Source organism: Crocuta crocuta, unplaced genomic scaffold (genome assembly GCF_008692635.1).
Source record: "Crocuta crocuta isolate KB4526 unplaced genomic scaffold, BGI_CrCroc_1.0 scaffold183, whole genome shotgun sequence".
NCBI classification, from domain to species: Eukaryota; Metazoa; Chordata; class Mammalia; order Carnivora; family Hyaenidae; genus Crocuta; species Crocuta crocuta.
The window spans coordinates 833509-847463 of record NW_027529431.1 but is presented as its reverse complement, the minus strand read 5'-3'; the positions used below and the strand labels follow the sequence as shown (position 1 = coordinate 847463).

Below are 13955 nucleotides of genomic sequence, written 5' to 3'. Positions count from 1 at the left end.
CTATTACTTTTAATGTGACACGTTTTTCACATAGCAGAGCATAACAAAACTCACTGGAAAAACAGTTCTTACCTAAGTCATATTAGCTTGGTTAGAGGTCTCAAAAGTAACTCTAATGACTTTGTGCCCTTACCTGCGTCAATGGACTTTTGTACCAAGACAGTCCATGGAGAAACTTTTTCTTAGGAAAAAAATGAAGCTGGAGACAAGGTAGTTGTAAAAACTTGTTTATTTTTTTAAAAATAAATACAAAAATATAAATATAAAACATTAGCAGATAGAATTTGATGAAATGAAATTGCACAAACGTTTGTATACCAGGTTGCATATCACACCTACTAACACCACATGTATTTTTTTTTTAATTTAATGTACAGAACAGGATATACCGTAAATGTTTTTCTTCACCTTTTTAAAAGCTTCGTTTGCAAGGGCAGGACGTGTATCTAACAGAAGCGGCTTGTGAGGTTGCTATCCTGTTCATGTTTCTGAAATTATCTTTTATTTCTAAGATGGACAACACTGAATTTCCATAGCTTTGGCTCTTGGAAGTGATTAAATAAAATTTCGCATATATTCCATGAGACATCCTACAGGAAAGAATTAATGGAATTAATGAACAAATTAAGAAGTAAATGGGAAAAAATTGTGCTGAGTGGCAGGAAAACTCTCCTGAATATCAAATATTGTGAAGGAGGGGACAGTGTCCGTCGAGTTACCTCTTCTTGCTTAAACAGAATCGATATCCTAGGTTAAGAGTCTTTGTCACTGTCCCCGCCACCGTACATCTCGGCCAGCTTGTTAAACCGGGGGCCCCATTCTCGGAGGTAATCGTAGTTTTGGTCTCCGTCGGTGGTCCCTGACTCTAAGGAGCTCAGAGACTCTGCGATGGAATCGTTTCCCTCGTAGGCGTAGGTTGCGAGTGAGTCGTACGGGGGTGCGGTGGGGTCGAGATCATGCTCTTTCAGCCTTTCGTTAATGAAATCCCGGACGTCTGTGTTGTCCGGCGCCGTGGGAGTCCTCCGAGGTATAAATAACGTCTCCGGAATGATGTCTCTCCGGAGCTTCTTCTCCTCGATGGCTGCGGGGTTCCTCAGGGTGCCGATATCAAAGGCTTGGGTGTCCTCCTCTCCGCCACCCTCGTCGTTATAGCTCACAATGTTGTCTCTGATGTCCTCTTTAGACAAGATCAGAGGCTCTTTCTTCCGCTGTCTTTTCAGAGCTGCAAACAGCACTACTATAACTTGAAACAAGAAAAAGAAGATTCATTAGCGGTCCATCTAAAGCACTCTATAAATAACGAGTGGAAGTCCTGGAAAGGAGTTGAAGTTATTTAGGTTTTCGGACACAGGCTGGAATTTAAGATTCATTCTGTACTTCCATTACTTTGGAGGGGAGGGGTTGGGGGGAAGGGAGAGGGGATCATTGAGGATTGAGCCAGGGCTGGTGGTTTAAGTGCAGTGTGTGCAATTTATTTTTAAAGCCATCTGGGATATTTCTCAAATACAGTGAGATATTTTGTCTATTTTTTCTAAGAACTGTTTAAAGTTAGTTCCTGATTGTACAGACATTATTTATATTTTGCATTGAATAGTGACATAAGGTGTTACATAAAAAATAGACACATGGAATTCAGCTTCAAATAAAACAGTTAAGGGGGACAAAAACATGCCCATAGTTTTCACGTCTTTATGCAATATTCAAAAGGCAGCATTCTTCACAAGATATGCAAGTATTGGTTTGAGTTAAATAGCTTTGCTGATGGATTTACATAGATTTTTCTTTCCTTATGTTGTTAAAAGAAAAAAAAATGTTGTTAACTTGTTTTTTCATACATTGTCTTAATTAGTGGGGGGAGGGGGAAGTGACCTTCTGATTAGACACTATATTTGTTTAGCAATCTTCCAGGTATTACCTGGAAATTATGTATCTCATGTGAGACCAAAAAGAAGCAGTCAGATCACAAGATGGCAAAGAGTGAATACCAGTTTCTACACCAAATTACCTACAGAAACTATGTGTGAACCTCAGCTAGATACATTTCAAATGACTATAGATGTACAGATAGAAATGTGTATCACTCAGAAAGGGCATTTGCCTATATTTGTGACCAGTTATCAATAATAATAACTTAATAATTTTACTAATCATAATAATGGTAGTATCATAAAAGAGAGGAGAATCTTAATCTCAAATTCCCTCTGGTTATATTGCTTTTCCTACCCTCATTCAGTATTCCCAAACATTTTGGACATGATCCTTTAAAATGGTGACTTGGGGAAACAGAAGTGAATTCAATAGATAAGGAAAGAGAGATAAAATATTTTACCAGGGATATGTATGATGAAATATATACTTATTTAAATTCTTTAGAAGAAACATATATAGGATATAGGATTTATTATCATGATGAACTGAATATGTCTTCTCAAAATTCATATTAAAGCCTAAATCCCCAAAGTGATGGTATTTGGAAGTGGGGTCTTTAAGAAGTAAAGTCATAAAGTGGAGCCCTCATGAATTGAAACAGTGCTTAGTGATTTTATAAAAGGAAACAAAACAGATGATTACAGTCTGCCATGTGGGGTTACAATAGAAGATGCCCTCCCCAAATTGAGAATCCGCAGTGCCTTGATTTTGGACTTTTCAGCCTCCAAAACTATGAGAAATAAATTTCTGTGTTAAGCCATCCAGTCTACAGTATTGTTACAGCAGCCTGAACTAAGAGAATTATAATATTCTGTGAAGGGCTCTTAAATTTTGTTTTTTATTAACACAAGACTGTCAGGCTGCTTGCCTTCAAGCTTGTGTGAAAGGGCAAACAAGGGACTTTTTTAATGCAACACAAAATAAAGTTTTAATCTATTGATAAGTGTTCTTGACCTTCAAAGTGGTTAAAAAATAAATAAGCCAGCATTAAGAGAAAGAAAATGTTTATTCTTCATGTCTTTGAGAAAATGTGACATTTTATTGTGCTCAAATTCATACATTCATGCACACTCATAAAATTGTGATGTAAAGATTTTGAACCTTAGATTGTTTATTATCAACCAAACGATCTTACCCTGTAAAAAATGTTCTAATAATGAAGATAATGAAACTTACTAAGATTGGCTCCAAAATCCAAGTTCATTTTATTGCTTCTTAAAATGTCAGATACAATGTTTTTTGATTAGGGTCATAGGAATATGCACAATAGTTTTAAGATAATGCAACTGGAGAGTAAACTTAATCAGATTTTTCATTCAAAAGCAGTTAAAAAGCAATTTGCTCTAGGTTATAAAATCAAGTATTATTGTTGCAGAGAAAAGTGAACCAGGTGAAGGCCTATTTCAACATTATTTCAGTGAAAAGGAAAGATAGCAAGGCCTCCATCCAGCGTAATAAGAACAAAAACCTGGAAATAAACTGTAGATTTAGTGAAAAACTATCCCCAACTAACAGCAAAGTACCTTGCCTTCGTTGAGCCACTCAGAAATCGTTTGACCTTGAAAAATGCCAAAAAAGCTCTAACTTTTGATCTTACTATCTTAAGAAAAGGTAATAGCTATCTGACCCAAAAAAATATTTTAATATAAACAATATCCCCTGGTTAACTTATGTCTGTTGTATATAGATATTGGAGTTCTCTGGGAGGAGATATTTAATTAATTAATTAATTAATTAATTTTTAANTTAATTAACTGTTTTAGTTTTTTTTTTTTTTTTGAGAGAGAGAGACAGAGAGACAGAGAGGGTGAGAGTGAGCAAGGGGCAAAAAGAGAAGGAGAGAAGCAGGGCTCACCCTAAGAGGGGCTTGTGCTCACCAGACGTGAAACCCGAACTCACAACTGTGAGATCATGACCTGAGCCGAAGTCAGACGTTTAAAGACTGAGTCACCCAGGCGCCTGGAGGAAGTACTTTGAGAACAGCATTTCTTATTTACAAACACGGAATCTAGAAACGACCGTATTTTCGGTAACGGCTCTTACCCAGCAAAATAATGATGCAGAGGAGAATGGCGATGAGGGCGCCCGTGCTGAGGCCGGCGGGGAGGAGCAAGGCTTCGGCGCTGCACGACTGCATGTTGCCTTGGCTGTCACAAGCACACACGCGGATGGTCAGCGTGCCTGTGCTGCTCTGAATTGGGTAATCGTTGTCTGATATCACCACGGGCAAGAGATAGGTACTTATTTCATGTCTATTGAATCCATTTTTTCTGGTTAAAATTCTGGCCGTATTATCTAAAAAAACATTTTAAAATATTAAAAATGGGGGGGAGATGGGCAGGGAGGAGGGCACTTGTGGGGATGAACACTGGGTGTTATAACGAAACCAATTTGACAGTAAACTATTTGTAAAATTAAAAAAAATATTAAAAATGGCTTGGGACAGTAGATTTCTCTCATCTTGATCACTATGGTTTGACGTATAAGTAAAAAGACATTCGTGTAAATTATAAAATTATTATCAATTATCCTATAAAATGTATGCAATGCAACTGAAAGGTAGATAAGACAGGTTATACAGTCAGAGGAATCTAATACTATGCTTATTTATTAGATTTCCAACTAATATGCAGATACTACTTTTAAAATGGTAAATTTTTGTAAGTGAATATTTTATCAAAACTGCAAGGATAATAGCATATTGTTTTTCAGGATTTTCAGAAAACATACCTATGCATACCAAGAAAAAATTATATAATTTTTTAATTTATAAATGCATGTATATTTATGCACTCATGCACACATACACACACACACACACAAAGCACGTATTAATCTAATATTCATGAAGAAAAATATGGGTAAATTTTAAGTGTAGTTGCACTTTTAAAATCAATAATGGACTCCAAACCCTTCAAGAGCCGCAATATATAAACAACGGTGAGCAAGTTATTTAGTATTTCTGAACTTTGATATCTACCCATTAAAATGAATATAATATATAACTGAAAATACTGGTGGAAGACAGCTGATGTGGGGTGCCTAACAGAGGAACAGAGAGATGTAAGGACTTAATAAACACGAGCATTCTACTACTCAGTATATTGCTACTGAAAATGTCTGTATCTGATAACTCACCCAGTATATTGCTACTGAAAATTTTCTTTATCTGGTAACACACCTCCTTAAATGGAGGTAGTGCAGTTAATAAAAAAAGATTCCTCCTAGCCTTCTCTAATCAATATTTTAAAAAAAATCAATATACACTTGCATAATAATTTCCTATTATGTTGGTCCAATGCACTTAGACTTGTTTAGCCAATCCCATAAGGTTGTTTAAAATGCTAATGTAGGGAAGGGAGTGAGTTCAAATCATATTGTTCAAATTCATATAAAACAGAAAAAAAAGTGATAATTTCTTGCAAGCATAGTGTGTACATATAAAAGTCATTTCATAAATTATTAATAAGATGTTATGTCTACTACATCAGTTAACTACATAAGCTACAAAAGGAGCTTAGCAAAATAGAAGACATACATCAGCAAATTAAAAAAAAAATAAAATGTAACCCTAATAATTTTGCAAACTTGACTTATATTCCAAGAAATATTAGGGTATAATTTTTACAGTCTCAAACCTACATAAAAATAAGTATTTATAGCCCTATGGATATATATTTTTTTCTTTTTTTATGTTTTTATCTAAATTTCATTTAGTTAACATAAAGTAGAGTATTAGTCTCAGGTGTGTAATATAATGATTCAACACTTCCATACAACACTTGGTGTTCATCACAAGTGCATTTCTTAATCCCAACATCTATTTCACCCATCCCCCCATCCATCTCTCCTCTGGCAGCCATAAGTTTCTTCTCTATAGATAAGTGTAAGTATCTGTTTCTTAGTTTGCCTCTCTCACTTCTTTTCCCTTTGCTCTTTTGTTTTATATCTTAAATTCCTCATATGAGTGAAATCATATGGTATTTATCTTTCTCTGATTGATTGATTTAGCTTAGCATAATACTCTGTAGTTATACCATGCAACATTTCATTCTTTTTTGTGGCTGAGTAATATTCCATTGTGTGTGTGTGTGTGTGTGTGTGTGTGTGTATGTGTGTATCGCTTCTTGCTTCTTCTTTATCCATTCATCAGTGCACGGAGACTTGGGCTGTTTCCATAATTTGGCTATTGTAGATAATGCTGCAATAAACACAAGGATGCGTCCTTTGGATTAGTATTTTTGTATTCTTTGCGTAAATTGCTGTATCATAGGGTAATTGTATTTTTAACTTTTCGAGAAAATTATCGAGGAACCTCCATACTGTTTTCCAGAGTGGCTGCGCCAGTTTGCATTCCCATCAATTGTTCAAGAGGGTTCCCCTTTCTCCATATTCTTGTCAACACTCATTCATGACAAAACTCTCAACAAAGTAGGTTTAGAAAGAACATACCTCAAAATAATAAAGGCTATATATGAAAACCACACAACTAATATCATTCTCAAGGGAGAAAAACTGAGAGCTCTTCCTTAATGGTCAGAACACAACAGGGATGTCCACACTCACTACTGTTATTTACCATAGTACCAGAAGTCCTAGCCACAGCAATCAGACAACGAAAAGAAATAAAAGACATCTAAATCCCCTAGGAGGAAGTAAAAACTTCACTGTTTGCACATGGCATGATACTCCATGTAGAAAACCCAAAAGACTTCACCAAAAGATGGTTAGAATTGATACATGAAGTCAATAAATTCACAGAATACAGAACCAATGTACAGAAATCTGTTGCATTTCTATACACCAATAATTAAGCAGCAGAAGTGGAAATTAAAGAATCAATCTCATTCACAATTGTAGGAAAACCAATAAGATACCTAGGAATAGATTTAACTAAAACAGTGAAAGACTTGTAGTCTAAAAACTATAAAACACTGATGAAAGCAATGGAAGTGAGCACAAAGAAATGGAAAAAAAAACATTTCATGCTCATGGATTAGAAGAACAAATATGGTTAAGATGTCTATATTACCCAAAGCAATCTACACTTTAATACAATCCCTATCAAAATAAAACGTTTTTCCAGAGCTAGAACAAGAATCCTAAAATATGTATGGAACTGCAACAAACCCCAAATAGCTAAAGCCACCTTGAAAGAGAAAAGCAAAGCAGGAGGCATCACAATTTCAGACTTCAATTTATATTACAAAGTTGTAGTGCTCAAAACAGTATGGTACTGGCACAAAAATAGACACATATAAATCAATAGAACAGAAAACCCAGAAATGAATCCACAACTACATGGTCAATTAATCACTGACAAAGCAGGAAAGAATATCCAGTGGGGAAAAGATAGTCATTTCAACAAATAGTGTTGGGAAAAGTGGATGACAACATGCAAAAAATGAAACTGGACCAGCTTCATACACCAAACCCCAAAATAAATTCAAAATGGATTAAAGACTAAATGACCTAACTGTGAGATCTGAAACCACAAAAATCCTATAGGAGAACACAGGCAGTAACCTCTTTGACATTGGCCATAGCAACTTCTTACTAGATATGTCTCTTGAGGTAAAAGAAACAAAAGCAAAAATAAATGATTGGGACTTCATCGAAAGAAAAAGCTCCTGCACATGAAGGAAACAATCTACAAAACTAAAAGGCAATCTATAGAACTGGAAAAGATATTTGCAAATGATATACCTGATAAAGGGTTAGTATCCAAAATCTATAAAGAACTTATAAAACTCAACACCAAAAAACCAAATAATCCAATTAAAAATAGGCAGACGATAAGAATAGACATTTTTTTCCCCAAAGAAGACATACAGATGGCAAACAGACACATGAAAAGGTGCTCAATATCACTGATCATCAGGGAAATACAAATTAAAACTACAACGAGATATAACCTCACACCTGTCAGAATAGCTAAAATCAACAACACAAAAAAACACAACAGGTGTTAACATATGGATATATTTAGAATCTTCTTGCCTTACCCTTTATTAACTTTTCCAAAGTTTCTAAATCTTAATTTTACTTACAATAGTTTTAATATATTGAAGAACAAAATGACATTTTACCGCATTCTAGCCATTCTATTCAAACCATTTTATTAAATATTTAGAAAGTCATCATCTAATTACGCTTTTGATCTATAAGTTATTGGAAAGTGAAGGAATCTTAACAATTAAAAGCCCCAAATGTGTTATCACAGAAGCAGGAAATAAAATTTTAAGAACTTATACATTAAACTTAAGTTTTCTAAGATGAATATATTGATAAACATAAGGGTATTTTCTCAAGAAGAGCAATTCTATTTCTCAATGAAAATTCTTTCAAAATTCACCCAGTAGCAAAATAGTAAATTTATGCAGGATTATATCATATATTTCATCTGCCTTTAGTGGTATTCTATAGAGTGTCATGTTCAGATTTATATTCATATGCCTTCAACTCTTGTTCTGAGAAACTCATATAAGATCAAGAACTCTCCCAAATATAGGAAGATGCCACTACTTGTCAAAACTTAATTAAGATTAGCCTAAAGGTGCTTACCTAGTAACTGTGAAATGTTGTGATAAGACAACATTTCCAGTCTCTATTACTTTTGCAAATTGAGAGGTGGTTTGTGGGAAGCCAGGGCTTGGTTTAACAGGAACATAAATTAAAACATACTTAGAAAGATGAATAATGTTGTCAATTCAGTATTAATGATGTCCAGTCTAAGTTCAACATATAGGATGCCAGATTCAGCAAATAAAATGACGGGTGTTGTTTTACTGATATGCAGATGAAACTGGACATTTTGTGTCTTATCTGCCAACCCTATGCTAATTTTTCCCATCACAATTATTTTAGATGCTCAGAGGGATAGAAAACAGACATTTCAGAGACTCCAATTTAGCAAACAGATGTTACCAGCGGATGCCCTCTCTTCAACTGATTTGTGACATTTCTACCATATCAAATATCTCAAATAAAAATTGGGTTCACGTAAAACTATCCATTATCTTCAACTTCTTTCTGATATTCTGAAAGCCACCTAGAGGTGATATAGCAATCTGACTCTGCCAACGTACTTACATTGTTATGAAGGTATTACAAACATGTCAAGGCAGTTATTAAATTTATTTTAAGAATAGCTGTATTTACACTTACTCTAAAACATGTATGGCTTTTTAAGAAAGATGGGATGATATAGTTACTTTAACATATATTTATTGGGGGGGAAGAGCTCTCACTGCACACTTTTGTTTAGACTAGGATAATTACTATATATTTTTTCAAAGAATAAAACTTTTCAACTTTTTAAAAATGTAACCATTTTCATATTTTTTCCTACAAAATCTGTTTTTGCCCCTTTTGGGAATGCAAGACACGTAATTTCAGTATTTTCAGTATTTTTCATTACAAAGACATTGAAATATTTACATATTACACAGAAGAATAGTGTATCTTGCCCTTGTGACTGCTTTTGCACTTGAACCCCCTCACAGGCCAGTATGACTACTTCTCTTTCTTATGACCCATATTCCATGCCTTCTTGGTTTTGGTGAATCTGTTGCTGCTAAATCTCATTGAAATTTGCACAAGCGTCTCACTGTGTCATTCATTTCTCTGCCCCATGTGTCTGATTATTTCCAGCCTCTCTGTTTCCAAGATCCAATCTTCTCATTAGTTCTCATATAGAAATTTCTTTCACGTAATTTACTATTTTTTGAAATTTGAGAAAATGAACACTGTCAAGAAATTAATCTCATCAAATATCCGATGAAAACAACATTTAGTAACACAGATCAATAAATTAGGACATCATACATATGGTAATTGTTACTTTGCAGAAAAGTTGTTGTTACTGTCACCTTAAATCATAATGACCCCGTTCTAAAATTTACCTTCATTATCCTGTACTGTGAAGTTGGGATTGACAGCAGCTAAACTGAAGAAAAACTTCTGTCCACCTAAAGGGTCATCTTTGTCTACTGCGCTTATAGTCTGTATTAGCTGCAGAAAAGAGAAAATGCATATTTATCAAATTCTATGGGTATAATCTGCTTTATAACATGTAATTTTTAACATCCAGTTTTGTCTAAGTTTAAAGGCAGTGGGTTTTTCTCCTTGTGCATATATCTTTGACTTATTCTATCTTTTTTTGTTATTACTTTGATTTTAATAAAGTCCTCATCTCTCTCTCTCTCCCTCCCTTTCTGCTTGTCTCTGTCTCTCTTTCTCCCTCCTTCTCAATTTCTTCTATATATTATCCATTTCTTCAAAATAAAAAATGTCAATATTATATTTTTGCAGCCTTTTAAATTTAGTATTTGAAATGAGGTTATTTAATACATCTTTAAACATTGATCTGGAAGAGTTTATCTAATGTAGAAAAATTTCAGAAAACTGTTGTGATTATGGTTTTTCTCCTCATCAAAAGTAAAGTGAAAACTATTCAAAGAATGTAGAGATTTTATAGATAATATTATACACAACTTTTTAAGTGAAAGACTTAAACATTATGGTCTACTTTAGCAGTTATGGTTCACTCCATCTGCACTGTCAATTAAATTACATATTTTTATCAATATATGCATATGATGGGAAATGGTTATTTTATAAAGTTCATCTCTGATTTATTTATGGATAAGAGACAATATGAGATGCTATCTGGTAACAAAACAGAAAATGTAACACTTTATACTATAATCAGATAAATGCTTTGAACATATTTGATTAATATTNTTAAGTTTTCAAGAGAGCTTCAGAAGTTGTTAAATTTGTATACCAATGTTTATATAAATGGTCAAATTTGTGCTTAACTAAAAGGAGTATGCTTTAATAAACTGACCCATTTTAACATTGTGTCTATATTTGATGAAAATATTTGTTACTATATTTTTATTTAAAAAGATTTCAATTTTAAAATATTATATGAAGTAATTATTAAAAAAATAAATTATTTTAACTCTTCTGCATTCAATTAGTCTTCTTTTAAAGTGCGTTATAAAAATAAAAATGTGGTATGTTTTAGGTACTCCCTATTTACTTACATCTTTAACCACCTCCTTCAAAATGCCAAAAGAAATACAATTTAATCAAAGAGAGATAAATATTTATTGTCTAGGAATAAGCAGCCAAAACAATCATTGAAACTTTGATTAATTTTAAAATATATTTTTAAATGAAACATAACTACTTAATGAAACTGTAGTGGTAATTTAAGATTGAATAGAAAGCAAAGCTTTATTGTTAATGGCTTAAGCCATCCAATACAAAACCAAAAATGGTACTATGTGAAGGAATTAAAGAGAAAAAAAAATGTTTATACAAGTATTCATTAATACCATTTAAGAGGTATCAATTCAGTTACCAAAGCATTTCTTGACTGATTCTTGTTTGTCAAGCAGTCTAAAATATTTTCTTTTTAAATAGTGATTTATAAGAATAAGTTTAAGGGAAAAATGACATAAATGAAGTAACATCAAGAAAGACAGTAAACAGAATTTTTATGTTTACATATATCATTGATTAATAGGTTAGCACACATACAAACACAAAATAATAGAAATTTAAAAGTATAGCTAAAAGCATTTTAAAATAAAAACTATAATATTCCATCATAAATATACATTTTCAGCTATGATTATAAATTACAATTTCAGACAACAAAATATCCACATTTTTACATATATCTATAAGAAATTATAATGGTTTACACAAAAATTCTTTTTTCTTTAAGTTTATTCACTTATTTTGGGAGAGAGAGAGAGTGTACACTCTTGCATGTGCCCAGGTGCAGAAGAGTGCACAGAGAAAGGAAGAGAGAGACCCAGGCAGGCTCCATGGTCAGCTCAGAGCCCAACTCAGGCTCCATATCATGACCATGAGATCATGATCTGAGCAGGAGTCAAGAGTCAGGTGCTTAAACAACTGAGCCACCCAGGTCTCCTTACAAAAATTCTTTTTTTTCTTTAAATTTTTAGTGTTTATTTATTTATTTTGAGAGAGAGAGATTGAGAGAGAGAGAGAGAGAGAGAGAGAGAGAGAATGGGGGAGGGGCAGAGGGAGAGAGAGAATCCCAAGCAGGCTTCTCACTATCAGTGCAGAGTCCAACATGGGGCTCAGTCAAACACCGTGAGATCAAGACCTGGACTGATATGGAGAGTTGGACACTTAACCAACTGAGCCACCCATGTGCAAAATTTCATGCAAAAATTCTTAATTAAAATATGTTATTTGAATAATTGATTTCAAAATTAGTGATTCACTGATATTTTCTTTAAATGTTATAAAGAAAGTAACCTCCATGTTGTTCAGGGATCAACTGTATTTTGTTTTGCTGTATGTTTGCTTATTTGATTTGGCATATGTACCATATACATATGGGCATATAAATATACATACATATATATGTATATACTATATACATTTGAGTTGAGTTGCAATAGAAATCATAAGTTGGCAAAAAGAAGGAGATAAAACCACCTCCCCTATATCTCTGTATAAACACTCACTGTTTTATTCTGCTAGAAACAAATTCATTTTAACTAATTTCCAATAAAATAGGTTGCCACATTGTGGAAAACAAAACCAAAACCACTGGTAATGTCTAGTATTCACTTTGAGCATATGGAGAATAGACATTGATAAGTCATTTATATTTTATATCCTTAGCTGTAACATAATTGGCTTGTATTTTTACTAGGCTATTCTAAAATAATCTCAATTCAATGAGAAAGCTTTTTCAGTGATCATGAGCTTTTCCAGTGGTTAGAGTAATAGTTTCCATTGATGCAAAAATTCCCTTTGTTCCAGTAAAAAGCACTCTTTTCAGTAGCTCCTAAGTAACTAAACTGTGTTCCATGGAGACATGCAGTGGGATATTTTGGGCTTGATAAAGGTCGGGACCTCAGATACTATCTGTGGGTAAATACAAGTAGCACTCCTCCCTGGGGAAACTCTGGGGAATCTGTGAGACTGAAATGCTATTTCTTTCCCATAATGATGAAAATTTTTTAAATATATTTTATTGGCTGAAAACGAAAGAGAAATGAAACAGCCAGTCTTCTCTCCTTTCCTTTCCTAAGGACTTTCTGTGATGGAAAAGATAAGGACTCAAGTAGCTTAGTTCAGGCAGGAGAGGGAACTCTTAAGGATACATCAATTGTAAGCTCCATCTTTTCCAAAGGGGAAAATCTTCTACACTTAGAGGAGGGAATAGGGAAAAAAAGAGGAGGAGATGGTAGTTAATTTTATCTCTGTCTTCTCATTTTGTCCATGCATGAAACATATGGAATTATTTCCTACGCTGTTGCCCAAAGTACAACTTTCAATCAGCACTTAATTCAGAGAATTAGGTAGGTTGAAATACTCTATAAATAACTGAAGCACAGCCAGAAGTCCTCACAAGCTCCTACTTCCCAGAAGGAGAGGCAGAGTTAACAAGTGAATTTCAAGGATGGTTCAGTGAAGGACTTTCCCAAATAACCACCTTGGTTTCACCTGTTAGGATGCTGTAACCTAGAATTTCATCACTGAGTACATAAGGATTTGGTTTAAGGAACCATTTTTCAGCCTATGAAACCAAAATGATATTTAATAAACTGATCTTATTCTAAAAAAAACAAACTACTATTGGGGCTCTTGGGGCACCCAGAGCCTGGGTGGCTCAGTTGGTTAAGCTTCTGACTCTCAATTTCTGCTCAGGCTGTGATCTCATAGTTCATGAGTTTAAGCTCCACATCTGGCTCTGTGCTGAAGTGTGGAGCCTGCTTGGGATTCTCTTCTCTCTCTCTGCCCCTCCCCTGCTCATGCTCTCTCTCTTTCTCTCTCTATCTCCTAAAACAAATAATAAACATTAAAAATAATAAGTACTATGGGAAGCTACATACATGTAGCTTGTATTGTACAAATGAATGTACAATTGATTGCACATTCAATTAGACAAAAATTATTAATCATGTTATTCCTAACAAGTTGATCAAAATAGGCTACTTTTTTAATCGAAATAGTCTTCAATTTTA

The 13955-nt window shown here is 33.9% G+C and overlaps 1 protein-coding gene across 1 annotated transcript in view; it reads right to left on the bottom strand.

The window, feature by feature from the left end:
• Positions 1–211: 211 nt before the first annotated feature.
• CDH10 (cadherin 10) overlaps positions 212–13955 on the bottom strand; it is a 197871-nt gene continuing 184127 nt past the window's right edge. Inside the window, exons 10-12 of the mRNA XM_077759571.1 lie at positions 9834–9942; positions 3973–4224; positions 212–1243 (exon numbers count right to left, since the gene is read on the bottom strand). Coding sequence (XP_077615697.1) covers positions 753–1243; positions 3973–4224; positions 9834–9942 — 852 coding nt within the window. The 3' untranslated portion in view covers positions 212–752. The remainder of the gene's footprint in view (positions 1244–3972; positions 4225–9833; positions 9943–13955) is intronic.